The sequence below is a fragment of the Physeter macrocephalus genome, chromosome 20, assembly GCF_002837175.3.
Source record: "Physeter macrocephalus isolate SW-GA chromosome 20, ASM283717v5, whole genome shotgun sequence".
In the NCBI taxonomy this organism is placed as follows: domain Eukaryota; kingdom Metazoa; phylum Chordata; class Mammalia; order Artiodactyla; family Physeteridae; genus Physeter; species Physeter macrocephalus.
In genome coordinates this window covers 6,652,896-6,666,817 of record NC_041233.1, presented here as the reverse complement: position 1 = coordinate 6,666,817, position 13,922 = coordinate 6,652,896, and the positions used below count along the sequence as shown (strand labels likewise).

The 13,922-nt window shown below is 39.8% G+C and overlaps 1 protein-coding gene across 4 annotated transcripts in view; it reads left to right on the top strand.

The window, feature by feature from the left end:
• Positions 1-13,922, top strand: part of ERO1B (endoplasmic reticulum oxidoreductase 1 beta) — a 65,446-nt gene that overhangs the window by 12,867 nt on the left and 38,657 nt on the right. For all 4 annotated transcript variants that reach the window (XM_024115712.3, XM_028481259.2, XM_028481258.2 and 1 more), the window contains exons 2-4: positions 1,008-1,127; positions 8,375-8,458; positions 13,869-13,910. In XM_024115712.3, the coding sequence (XP_023971480.1) occupies positions 1,008-1,127; positions 8,375-8,458; positions 13,869-13,910 (246 nt within the window). The remainder of the gene's footprint in view (positions 1-1,007; positions 1,128-8,374; positions 8,459-13,868; positions 13,911-13,922) is intronic.

Here is a 13,922-nt window from a genome sequence, read left to right as displayed (position 1 = left end):
AATAGGGCTTCCCTGGTGGCACAGTGGTTGAGAGTCCGCCTGCCGATGCAGGGGACACAGGCTCGTGCCTCGGTCCGGGAAGATCCCACATGCCGCGGAGCGGCTGGGCCCGTGAGCCATGGCCGCTGAGCCTGCGTGTCTGGAGCCTGTGCTCCGCAGCGGGAGAGGCCACAACAGTGAGAGGCCCACGTACCGCAAAAATAAAAATAAAGTTATTAAAAAATGTTATATGAATGAAATCATATGGTATGTAACCTTTTGGGATTGGTGCTTTTTCACTCAGCTTAATTCCATAAAGATTCATCCAAGTTGTGCATGTTAATGAGTCCCATTTTTAAATTTAGCTGAAGAATGTTTTATGGAATTTTTAGACTGAACTCACTTTGTAAATATCAGTTTCTCTTCGATTAATGTATACTTTGAGTAGTGGATAAAAGCATAGCTTTTAAAGTGAAATAGACTTGTGACTTAAATCTCATGTCTACTTTGGAAAAATTATTTTAACCTTGCTAAGCCTTAATATGAAGATAATAATACCATTTCTTAGGGTATTTAAAGAATAAATGAGTTAACATATGTAGTGGTCTTAGCATCATGCCTGTCACGTAAGTGTTCCATAAATGGCAGTCTAAAAGAAAGAGTTACTACAGCAATATTATTACAGCCTGTGATTTCTAGGTTAATCTTGGAAGAAGTTGCCATAACATTCCAATGACTGTTTGGATTTTATATATGTTTAGTCAAGGGAGAAAGCATTCAATAGCTTTCTTTTTGACCGCTGAACAAGAATGTTTAGTTCTTCAGAATGGGTATATCTAATCCTTCTATTGCTTTTTATTTAATTGACCATTATAAAAAAGTGACTGCTTTAAATGTTATATATCTTAATCAGCAAATACTAGCTAAGTTGAATGCATAATTTATCTTTTTATGTAATAGTACAGATTTGTTAAGATTGAAACATCAGTAGTTTACATCTTTTCAATTATATACATGTTTCCACCTAGGTCACTGGTGTCCTGGATGACTGCTTGTGTGATGTTGATAGCATCGATAACTTCAACACCTTCAAAATCTTCCCCAAAATAAAAAAGCTGCAAGAACGAGACTATTTCCGTTATTACAAGGTATAGTTATAATTTCAGATTCCGTTGGTACTAAAGATTTTTACATAGCTCTCTACAGGTGAGACTCTTTTGGAAACCCATTTCTATTCTTCTCAGCACCCTGTGTGTATCCTGTATCATTGGAATGTATTAAGTATTGCAGTGAAAACCTATTAGTCTTTTTGAATCCTAAGGATCTGAACTCCCTTCCTATGTTTGGGGAATTTCTCATTGTTCAATTTGGGTTTTGAGGCAGAGACTCCTTCCTCTACAGAAGTTGAAAATGCCCGGGACTTATTTTATCAGCCTCCCTTGTAACTTAGGTTCTGTCATCTAGACACATCTACCCAGGCTCTGAGTTGTGCTGATGGCATTGTCATGTGCTGTCGTTGTTAGTGGTACACGGTTCCACAGCAGCATTTGTTGGATAACTCACTGTGACAGGTGGCAAAGCAGCCTGAGGATAGAAGCAGAACACCATCCATAGTAAGACTGCAGCATTGGTTCTTAAGTCTAACAATAGTCCACTCTGGACCATTTCAAATTAATCAATGGTAGTTTAAAGGCAGTAGCAATAACACAAATTCAAAAGAACAATGGTTTAAAAGCTGCTGTTGTGTTCTTGCTCTCAGTATTTGGTTGGGTTTATAATTTCTTTGATTTTCATTTTTAGTTTATTTTGAAAAGTAAGCATGATTTCCTTTTTTATCCTGTTACTGTATAGGTTATCTTAGTCTTTTAAATATTTTTTTATACATTTATTTATGTATTTATTTTTGGCTGCGTTGGGTCTTCGTTGCAGTGTGCGGGCTTTCTCTAGTTGCTGCGAGCAGGGGCTACTCTTCGTTGCGGTGCACAGGCTTCTTATTGCAGTGGCTTCGCTCTGCAGAGCACGGGCTTTAGGCGCACAGGCTTCACTAGTTGTGGCACTTGGGCTCAGTAGTTGTGGCTTGCGGGCTCAGTAGTTGTGGCTCACGGGCTCTAGAGCGTAGGCTTAGTAGTTGTGGCGCATGGGCTTAGTTGCTCCTCGGCATGTGGGATCTTCCCAGGTCAGGGATCAAATCCATGTCCCCTGCATTGGCAGGTGGATTCTTAACCACTGCGCCACCAGGGAAGTCCCCAGTCCTTAAATATTTTTGAAGGTTAAAAAATAAAACTTCCCAAATAATGTAAGTTGTGCAGAAAGATAACAAAGTCAAGACCTAAAGATTTGGGAACCCATCCCCTTTTCCCATCAGCACCAAGAATATACAAAAAAGTGAATGTTTCTCCTCTATACAAAATCCTTTAGGAATACAGTTTCCATAAACTTTTTTCAAAAAGAAATCTATACCTAAGCCAACTATTGTCTAACATTCTAGACATTTTACATATAAACAACACAGGTTCCAATAGCTTCTTCAAATTCCCACTCCTATGTCTATAAGTCTGTCTGAATTTGTAACTGCTTTCTCTTGCTTCCTTTCTACTGCTAGGCTTAACCATATGAAATTGTTGCTTTTAGAGGTCAGAATGGTTGAATGTTGCCAGTTTATGGTTCAGTCTAATACAGTGAAGGAAGTGTTCCTTCTATCAAAGACCATCCCTTCACAGGACGTCCAGATCACATGTCCACTCAATATGTCATGGCCCTCACTCTTTCACTCCTGCCTTTTGGGATTATATCTTCTGTTTCTGTATCCCCATAGGTCTGGTCAATAGTAGGCACTCAAATACTTGAATAAATGAATGAATATCTCATTGAATCTTTATACTGAATTCCTGTTAGGTCAACATTATCCACATTTTCCAGAGAATAAACAATGGTTTAGGTATCCTAAGGTAGGGGACTTTTGTTGGCTTACAAATGAACAGAAGTTTTATTAAGAAAAGGTGTGGAGCAGCTCACAAAATTGAAAGATAAGCTGAAGAAGCATATTTCAGAAAAGACAGAAATTATAGCAGGAACTAATGGCCATTCTCTTCATGATACCGCCAAAATTTTGGATCAAATTAACCATTTTCCCATATTTTAATATTACACAAGAGTCAGATTTCTGGGAAAGAGGGTCTAAATTGGTCTAGGTAGGGTCATATAACCCCACCTCTTGACCAAAGGACAATTTGGTTAATAGTCCTATTTGCATTTGCATATTGTTTCTGCAAGGGAAATTAGGGGATGTTGCAGAAGGAGGAAAAATGAAAGTTGAGTAGGCAGAAATAACAATGTGGTCCTTGGCTAGCCAACATACAATTCATCATCATACATGCAATTTTAAAAATGTTCCAACCAACATAATGAAATTACTGTGTATGTAACCGGAATATATTCGTACCCTTTCCCAAAGGAGGGTAATGCATTGATCTAGTTAATCCAGTTAGCTTCAAGTCTAGGATATGTGGGTGCTATCTACTCTTCTTGTAGTTCTGTCAACCTATGAATTTAAAAAAAAAAAGGAAATTTGACGTAGAGTACATTAGTAGTGGAAGAGGAAAGCTAAGAGAAGAGGTTAATTTTAAACACACATACATGCTTATGATTCAGCAAGCAAGGAAATACAGGTAGAAGTAACAGTCTACCTCTATCAACTGGTCACTTGGCTGCTATAGCTTGTATTTATATTTTCTCTCTTCTACTATCCGTTACATTCCTTTTTTGCCAAGTATTTATTGAATAATTACTTTGTAGCAGAGTGTATTCTAGGTGCTGTGGATACAATAGTGAATAAAACAAAGCCTCTCACCTTATGAAACTTTTTATATGATTAGGGAGACAGACAATAAACAAGTAAACAAAATAGCATTTACTTTATAATCATAGGAAATTACATGGAGAAAAATAAAGTTGGAGATAGAGGATAATGGGAATGGGGAAGGTAGGTAGCCCTATTTTAAAGAAGGTGGTGAGGAAAGGAAGGCATTCCTGCTGTGCCATTTGAGCAAAGACCTACCTAATGTGAAAGAGTCACCCATGACAAGATCTGGAGAAAGAACATTCCAGGGAAGGGGAGTTGAACCACAGGTATAAAGGCGCAGAGTGTTTGAAGACCAGTATAGCTGGAGGAAAGTGAATGAGAGAGAGAGTTGGAGAGGTAGGTAGGGGCCAGATTAAAAAAAAAAAAAAAAAAAAAAAGAAAAGGAATTCCCTGGAGGTCCAGTGGTTGGGACTCCGCGCTCTCCCTGCCAAGGGCTGGGTTCGATCCCTGGTCGGGCAACTAAGATCCCGCAAGCCACTTGGGGTGGCCAAAAACAAACAAACAAAAAAACCCCTATGCTTTCATCTAAGCATTTAAATCAAAATTTGAGAATTAAACAATGACTTAATACGTCCCTGTAGTTTGGGGTTTTTTTTTAACCACAGTAAGGCTGTTGGATCCAAAGTGTGATAAGAAGCTATTGGAGGAATTTGTACTAAAGAGACTGTATGGGTGTGAGGCAGGAAACAGAGAAAGCACTTCTGAGGCTATTGCAGTAGTCCAGCTGAAAGATGATATGGATTTGGAATAGGCTAGTAGAGTTGGGAAAGGTGAAAAATGATCGAATTAGTACCATATATGAAAGGTAACACAGCAAGCTCTTCTGATAGATTGAATGTAAGGTGTGAGGGTACAAGTGGACTCAGAGATGATGCCTAAGTTTTGAGCATGTTACCAAAAGTAAAATATATATATCATGGCCAAGTGGATTTCATTCCAAGAATGTAAAGATGAGGCTTTTAGGTCTTCAACAAGATTCAGTACACATTCCTGATTTTTTTTTTTTTTTTTTTTTGCGGTACGCGGGCCTCTCACTGTTGTGGCCTCTTGCGTTGTGGAGCACAGGCTCCGGATGCGCAGGCTCAGCGGCAGGCTCAGCGGCCGTAGCTCACGACCCCAGCCGCCCCACAGCATGTGGGATCCTCCCGGACCGGGGCACGAACCCGTGTCCCCTGCATCAGCAGGCGGACTCTCAACCACTGCGCCACCAGGGAAGCCCAACATTCCTGATTTTTTAAAACGTTGACAAAGTAAGAATGACGGATACTTCCTTAACATGATAATTTCAACCCTAACATCAGCACTGCCAGCACCTTACTTCTGGGGAAACACTAGAGCAATTCTCCCTTAGGTCAGGAACCATGAGGAGGGCGTACCTACTATCTCCTTTACTGTTGGACCAAATTGGCCAGTATAGTCAAACAAGAAAAAACAACTAGAGGCATAAAAATTTTAAAAGAATAAATAAAGCTATCTCCATTTATAAATGACAAAGTAGACCTAGAAAACTAAATTATTAAATGAACACAAATAATAAAAAATGCATTAAGATAGCAGGTTATAAATATAATGTTGAAAAATCAATATCTGCATAAATACAAACAATAACAAGTTAGAAGATATAATGGAGAAGAAATCCCCATTTACACTAGCAAAAAGAAGATAAAATATATAGGAATAAATGTATCAAGAAATGTGCAAAATCTAAAGGAAGAACACTTCAAACCACTCCTGAAAGACATAAAACTAGGCTCGAACAAATGGACAGATGTCTTTTGTAGCATAAAGATGTTAATTCTCTCCCAAGTTAATATATAAATTTAATGTGAACCCAATAAAAATACAAGTAGTTTTTTTCTGGAACCGGACAAGTTGTCACAGGTTAAGTCCCCTGGGAAGCTGACTCTGAGACAGTGATTAGTGTCCAAGAGGTTAATTAGGGACAACTCTTGGAACCAACAACATAGGGAAGGAAAAGGAAGGGAGGACATCAGGACTGGGCAAAGGGAGAAGTAAAGCTGTGATGCAGCCTCAGAGAAACCTCAGGTGACCCTTTGTGGGAGTAGTTCTTAAGATGGAATAACCCCCTAGAGCTGTCCCTACTTCAGAGGCATGTCTAGGCCTTTATATCCTTACACCAGTCATTGAATGAAGGGCATTGTAGGAAGGGGTAGTGCCACCTTGGAGAAAGTGGCTCTCTTTGGCTGAAGTTGAATGCCTGCAGTGTTTCCAGGGCTGGGGTAAGAGCCTTTCCTTCCTGAATGGTGACCTGAGTAGTGTGTTGCAGCGTCTATCACAACCCACTCCTTAACACTGTGTATTAGTTATCTATTGCTACATAACAAATTAGCCTAAAATTTAGCAACTTCAGCAGACCGAGAAGGTGGCATTTGAGGAAGACCTGAAGGGAATGAGAAAGCAAGCCATGTGGATATCTGGAGAAAGCACATTTTAGGCAGAGGGGACAGCAAGAGCAAAGGCCCTGAGACCGTGGTGTGCCTCATGTATTTGAGGAGCAACAGAAGGGGCAGGAAGCTAGGGAACCAGCCCATGGAAGGCATTCTCAGCCATTGAATTGGATTTTGAACTGAGCTGATTTTCAGAGGTATCGTATGTGGGGTGAGAAAGGGAAGAGTCAAGGATGATGCCATGATTTTGGCCTGAAGAACTAGAATAATGGAGTTGCTGTTTACTGAGATGGCAAGAATTACTAGAGGGTAGAGCACAGTTTGGGAGGTGATAATAAGTTTGAGGTGCCTGTGTGTGTCCTGTGGAGATGCCAGGGAGGAGGTGGATTTACAAGCCAGGAGCTCAGGGGAACCTGCAATTCCCAAGCATGCCAGGCAATCTTAAGCTTCTTTGCCTTTAGACTTCCGGATCCCTGTGCCCAGAAATCTCTTCCTCTAGGAAACTTCTAGTCATACCCACTTTACGTGTTACCAAGGAGGCCTTCCTGAGACCCCGCAGGCACAGTTGACCACTCTCTCCTCATGTTGCCAGTCTCTACTTATTTTTGCCTCTTCCTTGTAATGTGGTTATTATTTACTTCACCTAGCATGTATTTACTGAGGTGTCTATTATGTGTGCTAGGCACTGGGATACAATAATGAATCAGGCAAAAGCCCTATCCTTACAGTCAGGGTTGCAGACAATAAATAATATTCAAGTCTTGATAAGTGCTATAAAAGCATGTAAAACAGCATGTGGGGTGTGTATCGAGCACTACTTGAGAGAGTCTGGTCAGAAAGGTCTCTCTGCTGAGGTGATACTTGAGAGTGCCCTGGAGGAGGTGAGGGGATTGAGCTATAAGAGACCTGGAGGAGCCACCAGCACAGGCACAGAGAACAGCCACCGTAAAGGCCCTGAGACAGGAAGGAGCTTGATGTGTCTCCAGCAAGGCCATTGTGCCTGGAGGACTTTGGGAGGAGATAGGTCAGACAGGTGGGCAGGAGACCAGGAGATGGAGTGCCTGTGGATTTACTCTAAAGGTGAGAGGAAGCCATGGGATGGTTTTGAGCAGGGATTGGTATGCTCTGAGTTGTTTCAAAGAGATGATCATGGCTACTGTGTAGAGATGATGATCATCTTTACTGTGTAGAGAATAGATGGTGGTAGGAGTAGGGAGACTTGCAGTAGTCGGGGCAGGGGCAGGTGGTGACAGAAGAGGTGGTGAGAAGCGAGTAATGAACTGTTTGCAGGGGATAAAAAAGGAAGGAGACGAGAATAAAACTTTGATTTTGGGCTTGGGCAATGCATGTGGATGTCCTATTGAATTACCATCTTCCTGTTAGGTTTAGAATATGAAAATGCAGAGTTTGTAGCATAGTAAAATGTCCTGCATGATCTTGTCTATCTCTACCCTCATTTCCTGTCACCCTCCGCCTTCCCCACTAAAAGTCAGCTAAACTAAGTCAGTGCCTTGTCACCTTTCCACACACACGCTTCCTCCAGCTAAAACGCTCCCTCCTCAGACACCTGCATCCACCAGCCCCGTTATTTTCCATCACAGAACTCTGGATTTTCCTTTGTAGTACTTGCCACAATTTGTAATTAAATCAACACGCAAATATATAATTCCTTTTCCCTCCAGGAAACTGTAAGTTGCAGGGGAAAAGTGCTTTTTCTGCCTCTTTTTCCCCTAGAGCCTACACAGTGCCTGATGCATAGTGGGTGCTCAGGGCACATCTGTTAAGTGAGTGGGTGCCTGGGAGAACTCAGTGAGGTGATAGTAAGGGGCTGGGAGACATTAGAGTGTCCCGAAATGCTTTCCAGGCTCTGCAGATGAGCAGTGTGCTTGGACTGTATTCCTTTTTGAAGTGTCAGAGGACTAATAGCAGTCATTTATTTTTAAAAATAAGTATTATACCAGGGATGTCCGAAAACTTCAGTCATTTTAACTTCTGAGCTATATAGATGCCTCAGGATAGGATGCTTTTCCTTCACCACTGGGTCCCTGGAGCCCAGCACAGTGATACTTAGCACTGCAGGACTGTGACACACACTGACTAATGCTCATTCATTCTTTCTCTCGAGGTCAACCTGAAGCGACCGTGTCCTTTCTGGGCAGAAGATGGCCATTGTTCAATAAAAGACTGTCATGTAGAGCCTTGTCCAGAGGTAAAATCAATTTTTTTTTAATTGAGAAAAGAAATGCTTTCTCTTAGACTTTTAGATAAGCACGACCTGTGCATTTTAGGCTAATGTCAAAGCATTTGGACTTGTCGTCAAATTCATATGGTCTCAGCTCTCTTCTTTTTAACCAGATTACAGAAGATTTATTCTGTACTTGCCACCAAAATGGGTGTGTAGACAGTCTTGTATCCAGTGGTGTTGGTGACTGGATGTGGAAATATAGTCTGATTCTAAAATGGAGGCCTGTTCTAGGACTGGATCTGCAGTTGGCTCTTATTTCATGCTTTATTGAATCTGCATCTTGTTTCATGGGCAAAGAAAATGCTACTGGACCTTAAGTTCAAATTTAGAGTGGAAATTAGAGTGCAAAAACTTGGGAAATTCAAGGCTTGGAGTTAGATCTTTCCTTGGTCTTGTTACATTGGGTGGGGGGAAAAGGGCTGTACTTGTTAGTAAGGGAACGCTACATTTTAGACTTCGTTTTTTGACATCTAGCATAATTAATTATATTCCTCTTCAACAGTAATTAGTTATTTCCATTTTACTTTTTGCTTTTCTTACCTAACCAGTAAGTCTAGTTTTTTGCCTTTAAAAACAGGAAAAAAACATCTGAACCAATATCGTTTCTAAACGGAAAATTTTAAAAATAATTATTTACGTTTTCCTTTAAGAATAAAATGTTTTAACTTTAGTTTGAAATCATTTCAGACATACAGAAAAGTTGCAAGAATAGTACAAACGATTCCCATATACTTTTTAGCCAGATTCCCTAAATGTTAATGTTTATCAAGTTTGTTTTATTAATCCCTCTATATGTATATATTAATATTATTATTTTTTGAACCATTTAGGTATGTAACCAACATGATGATCTTTTACCCCTAAATACTCCAGTGTGTATTTCTTTAAAAACAAGATTATTAACCACAGCATAATTAGCAAAATCAGGAAATTAACATTTCTGCAATACCAAAGTCTACTCTGTAGACCTTAAGCACACATTGCCAGTTGACTTAATAAGGTGCTTTCAGAGCAGCAGCAACGAACTTTCTGATCCAGAATCGTGCCTTGCATTTGGATGTCACATCTCTTTAGTTTTTTAATCTGGAAGAGTCCCTCAGTATTTCTTTGTCTTTTGTTGTCTTGACTTTAATGAACTCCCTCCCGCCCTTCCTTTCTTTTTTCCCTCCCTCCCTTCCTTAAAATACACCAGTTATTTTGTAGAATCCCCCTTATTTGGGGTTTTCCTGGTCTTTCCTAATTATTAGATTAAGGTCATGCGCTTTGGGCAGGTACACCATAGAAGTGATGTGTCCTTCTCAATGCCGTATAGGAGGCACATGATGTCATCTTGATCATGTGGTTATGGTGGTGTTTGCCATATTTCTTCATGGTAAAGTGGGAAAATTTTTTGAGACTATGAAAATATCTCATTTTTTATCATATTTTTGCCATCATAAGTTTTAGCATCCATTGATGATTCTTGCCTGAATTAATTATTTACATGATGGTTGTCAAATAGTATTTTCTGATTCCGTTTCTTCTACATTTATTAGTTGGCATTCTACTGCAAGTGAGAGCTTTTTCTTTCTTTATTGTATGTTTATGTCAATATATATCGTTACCATCATTAGTTTTTTTATAACAGCTTTATTGAGACATAATTCACATACCATAAAATTCACTCATTCTGAACTGCACAATTCAGTGAGTTTTAGTACAGAATTGTGCAACCATCACCACTATCTAGTTGTAATGCGTTTTCATCACCCCAAAAAGAAACCCCTGCCCATTAGCGGTCACCCTGTTTCCTACTCCCTCTTCCTGCTGGAAACCACTAATCCACTCTCTGTCTCTACAAATTTGCCTATTATGGACACCTAATGTGAATAAAATCATACAATATATGGTCATTTGTGACTGGCTTCTTTTGCTTTGCATAATGTCTTGAAGGTCCATCCATGTTGTAGCGTGTATCAGTACTTCATTCTATTGCTGAATAATATTCCATTGTATGGGTATACCTCATCTTGTTTATTCATCAGTTGATGGACATTTGGGTTGTTTGCACTTTTTGGCTACTATGAATAATGAATAAATATCCAGGCACAAATATTTGTGTGGACATATGTTTTCAATTCTCAAGTATACTTTGGAGTGAAATTGCTAGATCATATAGTAACTTTAACTCTTTTTTTTTTTTTTTTTGCGGTACGCGGGCCTCTCACTGTTGTGGCCTCTCCCGTTGCGGAGCACAGGCTCCGGATGCGCAGGCTCAGCGGCCATGGCTCATGGGCCCAGCCACTCCACGGCATGTGGGCTCCTCCCAGACCGGGGCACAAAGCCCTGTCCCCTGCATCGGCAGGCGGACTCTCAACCACTGCGCCACCAGGGAAGCCCAGTAACTTTAACTCTTGAAGAACTGCCAAACTCTTACCATTGTGCTGTACAATTTTACATTGCCTCTAGCAATGTATGTATGATGGTTCCAGTTTCTCTACATACTTGTCAACACTTATACTGTCTTGTCTTTTATTTTAGCCATGCTTGCATATGGCATCTCATTTTGGTTTTGATTTGCATTTCCCTGATATCAAGCATCTTTTCAGGTGCTTATTGGCCATTTGTATGTATTTGTCAGAAAAATGTCTATTCAAATCCTTTGCCCATTTTTTTTTTTTTTTTTTTTTTTTTTTTGGCGGTACGCGGGCCTCTCACTGCTGTGGCCTCTCCCGTTGCGGAGCACAGGCTCTGGACGCGCAGACTCAGCGGCCATGGCTCACGGGCCCAGCCGCTCCACGGTTTGTGGGACCTTCCCGGACCGGGGCACGAACCCGTGTCCCCTGCATTGGCAGGCGGATTCTCAACCACTGCGCCACCAGGGAAGCCCCTTTGCCCATTTTTAAATTGAGTTGCCTTTTTATCACTCAGTTGTGAGAGTTACTTGGTTTTGCACAATATGTGTTTCTGAGTTGTTTTTATGGTAAAATAATCAGTTATTTATTGTCTACAGTGGATTATCCTCTGTAGTCTTAAATTTCTAATAAGAATAAATGAAGGTGTTTATTTGCATGTAAATCCCCAACATAAGAAATCTAACATAAGTATTTAAAAATTTCTGTCTTTTCCTTTCCCAGTGTCGTTCTCTTTCCTTTCTTTCCAGAGATAAAAACTATCCGTCTATGTTTTTTCTTTCAGCTAATGTGAGGATATTTGTATTTCTCTCTCTGGGGAAAATTCAGTAGGCGTTTCATATTGAACCCAAACTTGTCATGATACAGAGTTACAGTTTGCATTCTATAACTTGAAGTCTAATTTAGTCGTGAGGCTCACTTAATTTTGTAATTTGCAGATTACTTCATATTGTTAGTGGCAACAACCAGGTTTATTTCATGTTTGATTTTAGTTATTAACTTTACATTTATCATTACTTTTTAAAAAATATTTACTTGGCTGCGTCGGGTCTTAGTTGGGGCACGCAGGCTCAGTAGCTGTGGCTTGCAGGCTCTAGAGCGCAGGCTCCGTAGCTGTGGCACGCAGGCTTAGTTGCCCTGTGGCGCACAGGCTTAGTTGCCCTGTGGCATGTGGGATCTTAGTTCCCCAACCAGGGATTTAACCGGCGTCCCCTGCATTGCAAGGCAGATTCTTAACTATTGGACCGCCAGGGAAGTCCCCTATCATTACTTTTAATAATTCTTTTTTGTGATTTTTATGTTATTCATGATGATCATCTGTGGTGCTTATCCCCATATTTCTCAATAGCCTGTATTAAGATTTGCTTAAGTCAGGTTACTGCATTCAGCATCAAACCTTTTAAAAAGCTGCTAGTACTTTGGTTTTAGCATATTATATTTGTTAGAGGACAACAGTAATGAGAGGGCATTTTAATAAGTATTCCTTTTTTTTTTTTTTTTTTTTTTTTTTTTGCTGTACGCAGGCCTCTCACTGTTGTGGCCTCTCCCGTTGCGGAGCACAGGCTCCGGACGCGCAGGCTCAGCGGCCATGGCTCACGGGCCCAGCCGCTCCATGGCATGTGAGATCCTCCCGGACCGGGGCACAAACCCCTGTCCCCTGCATCGGCAGGCGGACTCTCAACCACTGCGCCACCAGGGAAGCCCTAGTATTCCACATTTTAAGTTCAGGGTCTGATAACTGTAACTGCTACATTTGACTTGAGTTTTATAGTTTTCCCTCTTCTGCCTTCTGTTAGTGGTGCTAGAAAACACTGAGATGATAAAATATTGGCAGCAAGTGACATTTTAACTATATGATATTGGGGGGAATTTCTTATCATTCTTATTTACATTCTTCAGCCTGACAGAAAAATATTTATTCTGAATATTTGACTAAACTTTATCTATGAAACATGAAAAAGTTTTAATGGGTAATTTGCAATTAATTTGATAGCCCATAGATTCAAATGTTGGAAATCAGTTCCCTGAGTTGATCAGAGGATCAACCTGGGATTGCCTGCTTTCAGATATGATTTTTGCTTAAGATTGTGTTTGATAAACCAGTTGTAATAATTCATAGATTTATTTAAGCCTGAAACTAATCATTGGTTTTACAGAAAAGAAAGACCTACGTGAAGTTCTTACATTGGTAAACCCTAGATTACCTAGATTGGTAAGCCCTAGGTTAATCATATGAGCCAAGGAAACTTTTTTTTTTAATCTTATTGAAGTGTGGTTGATCTACAATGTTGTTAATTTCTGCTGCACAGCAAAATGACTCAGTTATACATATATATACTTTTTCATATTCTTTTCCATTTTGTTTTTTCACAGGATATTGAATATAGTTCCCTGTGCTGTACAGTAGGACCTTGTTGTTTATCCATCCTATAGATAATAGTTTGCATCTGCTAATCCCAAACTCCCAGTCCATCCCTCCCCCACCTCCCCTTCCCCTGGCAACCACAGGTCTGTCAAAGAACTTACTCTTGCTTTCTAGTATTAATTCAAAAGTATCTAAATTTCAAATGTCAACTTAGAGCAGAAATTTAAATTAAGCATAATATATTTCAAATATTTTTTAATTTTTAAAAATTGTTTCTGTGGAAAGAACATTTATGGAAAAAGTGATTTTGCTAGGTTTTTTTTCAAACCTAAAAATTATGTAACCTATTAATTACTGCATTGAGAGTTATTAGAGCTGATTTTGACACTCTTTGTTTCAGTTTTCTATACTGTGATTTACAAGTCTGTCAATTGGGATAGTTCTTTACCTTTCACCTCAGGAGGTAGTATGAAAACAGAATTTGAATGAATGTATATTTTCTCCTCATGGACGAAAATAGCCTTTGAATTAGAACAGTGGCATTAATAATTCATGAAGAAATCTCAAAAAATATAAAGATCATTTTCTAAATTTTTGTATTTGTTCTTCTTTTAAGAGTAAAATTCCAGTTGGAATTAAAGCTGTGAGTTCTAATAAGGTGAGTCACTTT